The sequence below is a fragment of the Cervus elaphus genome, chromosome 7 (assembly GCF_910594005.1).
Source record: "Cervus elaphus chromosome 7, mCerEla1.1, whole genome shotgun sequence".
Lineage (NCBI taxonomy): Eukaryota > Metazoa > Chordata > Mammalia > Artiodactyla > Cervidae > Cervus > Cervus elaphus.
In genome coordinates this window covers 26,193,512-26,200,239 of record NC_057821.1, presented here as the reverse complement: position 1 = coordinate 26,200,239, position 6,728 = coordinate 26,193,512, and the positions used below count along the sequence as shown (strand labels likewise).

At 42.2% G+C, this 6,728-nt stretch overlaps 1 protein-coding gene across 1 annotated transcript; it reads left to right on the top strand.

Moving 5' to 3' along the window:
- The first annotated feature begins 1,699 nt into the window (after window positions 1–1,699).
- On the top strand, window positions 1,700–6,447 carry LOC122697215 (HLA class II histocompatibility antigen, DR alpha chain). The gene is made up of 5 exons (XM_043907746.1): window positions 1,700–1,891; window positions 3,919–4,164; window positions 4,601–4,882; window positions 5,179–5,344; window positions 6,038–6,447. The coding sequence occupies exons 1-4, from the start codon at window positions 1,813–1,815 to the stop codon at window positions 5,331–5,333; spliced, it is 762 nt and encodes a 253-aa protein (XP_043763681.1). The 5' UTR covers window positions 1,700–1,812; the 3' UTR covers window positions 5,334–5,344; window positions 6,038–6,447.
- The last annotated feature ends 281 nt before the right edge of the window (window positions 6,448–6,728 follow it).

The window sequence follows — 6,728 nt, the reverse complement described above, 5'->3', positions numbered from 1 at the left end:
ATTCCCTCAAACGCACAGGAAGTTAGAGGTCAGGAAAAAACAGGGAACCGTGATTAACGTCCAAATAGAAACTTCTTTCTCATCACATAGAAAGGGAACTGAAAGTCTGTTCTAAAGAGTCCCCAATTTAGTCATCTCAGGAGGAGAACCAATCAGTGCCTTAGGACTAAATGACATCATACGTTGCTGGGCAACACTTGGGTTGAAGGTGCTATTACAAGATGAAAAATGCAAAGATGTAATCTCTGAGTTTACTATGCATTTATTGAGCATCTTGTAAGAACAAGCCATTATGGCAACCAGCAAAGGGCAGGCATGGAGAAGTCATTCTTGGTTAAGTGTGATTACAGGAGGTTGGGATAGAGTTGATGATGAGCCTACAGTATAAGACCACATGATAAGCAGCGACTTACCCTGTAGAACTCTCATCTGGCTCATTCCACTATCTTCAGGAAGCACAGTCCTCAACAACTTTAAGGCAGAACTGTTCGTGCATCCTCCCAGTAATATAGAAGTCCCTATCAGAAGATGTTCAAAACTCTTAGTTACAATCAACCATGTATAGAGTGTTGACTCTTATGAATGGTGAGGAGAGTTTTAGCACAAGGCAAGGCCTCAACAGTGTAGAAAAGAGTATGAACCATCCACACTAAGTTATGTATTGAGATCTTAAGCGGTGAACTCACCATCTCGTGAGCCGTGTCTCTGCCAGTTTTCTCCTCCTTGGAAGTATCTGGATCCCAGCCCTTTCTGGGTGGCTTAACATTTCTTCTACTTTGCTATATTTTCAAAAACATGAAGGCCCATCAACATGACCTAACTTTCTGTATTCTCAATAGTGAGCATCAAAATAAATTCTTTGAATCCGAACTTTCATCATGAGGAAAGAATGGTAAAGCATTCCTGCAGGTTATATCTTTAATCTTCCAGGTAAAATAAGCTCTGCCCTGTGTATATATTCATCTATCTGAGTCTTCAAAAATAGATGTGTGCCTAGCAGTCTTCTCCAATCTCCAGTGATATGAAAGTAATAAGAATTAGGAATAAGATCTCTCTTTCCAATCTACTGTCTCCAGTAACCACAACCTGTGTTCCAAGGTGCAGCTTTCCATCTCTCTCCAGCTTTGCATGTGTTGGAACTCAGTTTCTCCTCCAGTGTTCTCTATATACTAAAGAGCCAGGGATCCCAAGCTCTTGGACAGAATTGGCCACCTTGGAGTTTAAGATACTTGAGGAGAATCCTCAAGTAAAAAGTGGCATCTTAAGTGAAGCTCTGTCACCTGGCACTCCCAAGATTCAGGCATTCCTCATAGCCTGACACTTTATATGACCTGGTGTCCCTTAAATAAATTCCCCAGCTGTCACAGCACAGAACCATGATTTGCCATTAACTCTCACCTTAGGTAGGATATTCCCATTGATTCTATTCTCACTAATGTGCTTCAGGTAGATCCCTTTCTAGAACTTGGCTTGAGTTGGAAGAGTCTGTGGATGATTGCCCATTATTCTTGAAAACTCAACTTTTCATTCTTTTTGTTTGGTGGTGAGTTTGTTTGGTTAATTAAGAAGTTCCTTTTCATCTAATACACAAAGCTTCTCCTTTCCTGGACCCTTTGCAAGAGTCTTTCCTTTAGCAACAGCAGTGTCATCTCAAACGATTTTTCTGATTGGCTGCAGCTCAACCGATTTTAAATTTTTAATCAGTCAGACTCTATGACACCTTACATTCTCTTTTCTCATATTCCTGTCTGTTCTGATCCACCTTGAGCTCTCATCGAGACACTGACCCTCCTCGAGACACCAAAGACGAAAATGGCCATAACCAGGATCCCAATATTAGGACTTTTCATCCCTCTCCTGATCAGCCTACAGGAATCAGGGGCTATCAAAGGTAAGTGCTGCGAGAGTTCAAAACTAGGAATAAATACGGTCTGAGAGCTTTGGAGAAATGAACTGTGGACATTTGCAAGAGAGTCTTTAGAATGAAAGAGAAATGTGACAGGTGTTATGTGGGTCTAACCCTAGAATTATAATAAATTGTAATTGGAAGAGTTCTCTCCTCACCACGAATTGGAGTAACTAAAGCCAAGAAGTACAACTGAGATTAGAAGAGCAAAATTGAGCTGTATACTGATTCATGCTATTGACTTTGATATAAACCAAACTTTCAGGGAGATGTTTTCTGACAGGCATTAACAAGTTAACTTTCTGTACTTTCATTTTTCATTCCTGGAAAATTAGTAAAAGTTAAAACCTCCCTGTAATTTTGTGAGGATTAAATCAGAAAAAAAAATCAGAATTTCTTGGCGCCTGCTCTAAGCTATTTTTACCTTGGTAGCTATTTTTTTGGCCTATGAATCCCATCAGCCTATTTGGAGCACAGACATTATATTGAAGATCACTAGAAAGGAAAGCCATTGAAAAGCAACCATCCACCCAAGGGAGGGGGAAGGGCAGGTATGCTAATATGAGTTGCATTTAATGGACAGCCTCTTGGGACAGTAACAGCCCCAGTTAGAGTGGAACTTACAGGGCTCTTTGGTCACTATTGCTTAGTAATATTTCCCAGAGAATGGAAAAATGAGTAAAAAGTGAAGAGTCTGATGTTATTCTCTCCCATCTTCAGAGCAAATATTGTGTGGGTTTATTATGAAAAAATATTCCTCACCTGGAGTGACCCCCAAAGAGGGTGGCAAGGTGGCAGATAGACTAGAAATAAGTAAAGCCTCGTGATGACAGTTGTAGGTTTCCATTGCCCAGAAAGAGCCATATATGAGGATGCCTACCATAAAAGATAACTTCCCCTGGAGTGAAAAGAGGAAGTTAGAATGTATGTGTGTGTGTGTGTGTGTGTGTTTATAGCTGCAAATATGAAATAAATCCCTACGTTTATCAATGAACAGGTGGAGTTTAAAACCCACCTCTCATTTGCATACACCACAAAAGCAACATACTATTCAATTGTAGCTTTCTTATTTGAAATCAGTTATCCCCTTAGTACAGATTATTCTCCCTGTCAACTATAATAGAATTTGTCCCTTAATGACAGTCTAATTTAAAGATCTTTAAGATATAAGGGAATGGTGATAAGGTCAATCTAAATATAATCATCCCCCCAGAGGGATGCAGAATGTGGGTATGGATACAGGAAAGTCAGTGTTCTACAATGCTACAAGGGCTCACACTTAATTATTTGGGTACCATCATCTCCAGTCATACGTTTCATGGGTCTGGTCCTTAAACACAAAGCAATTTCTGATGCTAAAGTACTTGCTGTAGTCCTGATGATATACTAAGAAATTACTTAAAACTAGTCTCATTTCATCTCAAAAACAAACCCAGCATAGAAACAAAACCACAGTACAATATAATGGAAAACCTACATACAAGTCGATAAAGTGATCTACTCAAGATCACTAGGGAGCTGAATGAGAATTTGAGATTTCATTTGATTCCAAGTTCAGACACAACTTTTTAAACAGTGTTTCTCTCTTCTGAGAGTTGCGGTGCTCTGAGACATGCCCTGGGATTCTGGCTTACGGAGATTTAATTTCTAGGTCAAGAGTGTGAGGGAACATTTCTCTTATAAGAGCTGCTGCTGGATTTCTAAAGAGGGAATCATTTCCCAGTCAGTAACATGGAATTAAACAAAAGCTTCATGAAACTCCGGGTTTTCAGCCCTAATTTCCTTCAGCCCACACACTGTCCCTTTGCTTCTCCACCCCTAGCTCTGTTCAACACGAATGTCCTTCCACGCAGGCCTTGTCTTTCAACTCATCCCTACTCTCCATCACTCCTCCTTCCCGCCTGGCCCTCTCTTTCCACCATCCCTGCCCACACATGTGCATCTCACATCCTGGGTTCCTCTCCATCTTCCTCTCCTGGGTCCCACCCTGACCCCCTTTCTTGTCTTTTCAGAGGATCATGTGATCATCCAGGCTGAGTTCTATCTGAAACCTGAGGAATCAGGCGAGTTTATGTTTGACTTTGATGGTGATGAGATTTTCCACGTGGATATGGAGAAGAAGGAGACGGTGTGGCGGCTTCCAGAATTTGGACGTTTTGCCAGCTTTGAGGCTCAGGGTGCCCTGGCCAATATGGCTGTGAACAAAGCCAACCTGGACATCATGATGAAGCGCTCCAACTACACCCCGAACACCAATGGTACCTCTCTCTGCTCCAGTCCTCCTAGACTTGGGAATTGTAGCTTTAAACAGATGCTTGAGCTCTTTGTTTTTGTTACTGAGACTTTCGCCTAAGGGGCCTATTCTTGTCATAGGCAAACCCCACATTCTCATGCCACCAGTCCAAGAACTTTATGAATTTTCTCCTTTCTTGATGTGCTCACATCTTGTCTTTGGCATCCACAGTCTCTCATAAAGCCTTGGCCCTGAGTCCTTGCTGGGGGAGCCAGGAATGAAGTCCTTGAATATGTTATGCCGAGTACTGGTTCCCCTTTCATGGGGAAGGGAATCAGAGTTGGGTATCAGAGACCATGGCATAGATTCTCAAAACAGTTTCAACTGCTATGTCAGCCTCGGTGGGAGGGAGAGGGGCAGGGCTAAGCAGGGAAGGCTAATTTCTGTCACTTGTCTCCCAGTTCCTCCGGAAGTGACTCTGCTCCCAGACAAGCCTGTGGAACTGGGAGAGCCCAACACACTCATCTGCTTCATTGACAAGTTCTCCCCACCTGTGGTCACTGTCACGTGGCTTCGAAATGGCAGACCTGTCACTGACGGAGTGTCAGAGACAGTCTTCCTGCCCAGGAATGACCACCTTTTCCGCAAGTTCCACTACCTCCCCTTCCTGCCCACAACTGAGGATGTCTATGACTGCAAGGTGGAGCACTGGGGCTTGGATGGGCCTCTTCTCAAGCACTGGGGTGAGAACCGTCCTTCAGTCTCCTATACTTCATTGTTCCTCCTGGGATGCATGTGTCTGGTTCTTAGGGACCCCGAGGATCTGCTTCACAACTGCTCCAGTTCTGGTTTCTGGTCTTCTCCCATTGCTCTGCTTTCCCCTCTTCTCATCTATAATTCCCTGACATCATCCTGTCTTCTTCTCATTTAACTGATGAAAAAATATATATATTCTTTTGACTAAGTATCATATATTTTGTGCCAAGTGCTGCTCCCTACCACATGCATTTCTTATGTACTCTGACTTATTTTTCCCCAGAGTATGAAGCTCCAGCCCCCCTCCCAGAGACCACAGAGAATGCGGTGTGTGCCCTGGGCCTGATTGTGGCTCTGGTGGGCATCATTGCAGGGACCATCTTCATCATCAAGGGCGTGCGCAAAGCCAACACTGTTGAACGCCAAGGGCCTCTCTGAGGCACCTGCAGGTGAGTCTGATGTGGTCAGAGGATGACATCTCTGGAATGATTCAAGGGGAGGAAACAGAGTGAGGAAAAGGACTTGTGATGCCTTTAAGAGAAAACCATTCCAAAAGTCATGGCTCCTGATTTATCATACTGGACAGAATCAGACATTGGCATCATCTGGTATTCCAAAGCCCCACATTCTTACACCCCATTCCATACATGTCACCAAAGATCATGCCTTCAGTCTTGGAAACTATCTCCAGTACCCACAATAATTATTTCACATTAAAATAGTGGGTCCAGTGATCTGGGAAAGCCAACCTCAAGATTACAACACTTCCTGGCTTATATTTCCTGAGATAAGACATCAAGCTTTGAAGCATTTCCAGAGCATGACTTTTTTGAGGTTTAGGGTAACTGTATGAAGTGGAAATCTCTTGGAGACCAATGCCTGCTTTTCCCCTCAATTCTGAAAAAAAAAAAAAATGTGTCAGAAGATCTAAGAGAAAGTGAAACATGGCCTGCTCCTTCATTCTTTCACAGAAGGTAGGAAATAGCAGTTCATGTTGGAAAGGTTGCATTTATGAGAGGTCACACAAATATTAAGAGACTTTTCCAAAGTCAGGGGTTAAGGAGTAAGAGTAAGGAATCTGAAGATAAGAGCTCAAAATATTCATCTTAAACTCTATAGTAACTATGTGTGTTCTGCTACAGGTAATGGACTTTGTTAGAGAGAAGATCAATGAAGATATTTCTGCCTTAATAGCTTTACAAACCTGGCAATTCTCCAATTGTTCACCTCACTGAAGACAAGCATGCTTCAGCACATCCCAGTCCTTTACTGACCCTAAGAGTAAGATGCCTTCCATAGTCTCCAAATTCTAATGTCTAGTTATTCCCTGTCTACTGCTCCTTCTTGTATTGTTTTTCCCTCCATTTTCCACTGTCTTATTATCACCATGTAATGCCTTTGGAATAGACCCCATAGGATCCTTTTTTTCCTGCTATGGAATCTTTGGAAAGTTCTATGGGGGCATCTCTTGTATACTTACTACTTGGAGTTTCTTCTAACTGTGATTGTGATTTTTCTGAATACAGTAAACTTCAAGTGGGTCTCAGGTGAAGTTTTTGGTGTCTGAGTCAGTTCTTCATGGAGGCTGGGGAATATAGGTTATCCTTTCATCCTGAAATGTCTAAATGGTGAATGTATCTTATAGACTTTGAAGTTAATCAGAAATATCCTAGTTCATTAGAACTCTAGTCTCATTTGGAAGATCTGCCAGCAATCCACTTGTCATGGTCTGGTCCTCATCTGGAAAACACTAGAGTATTTATTTGTTTTAGGTTTATTTGTTGAGAGATGACTTAGCAACAAGTTCTTAGTCTGGTTTGGATTCTTATGCCT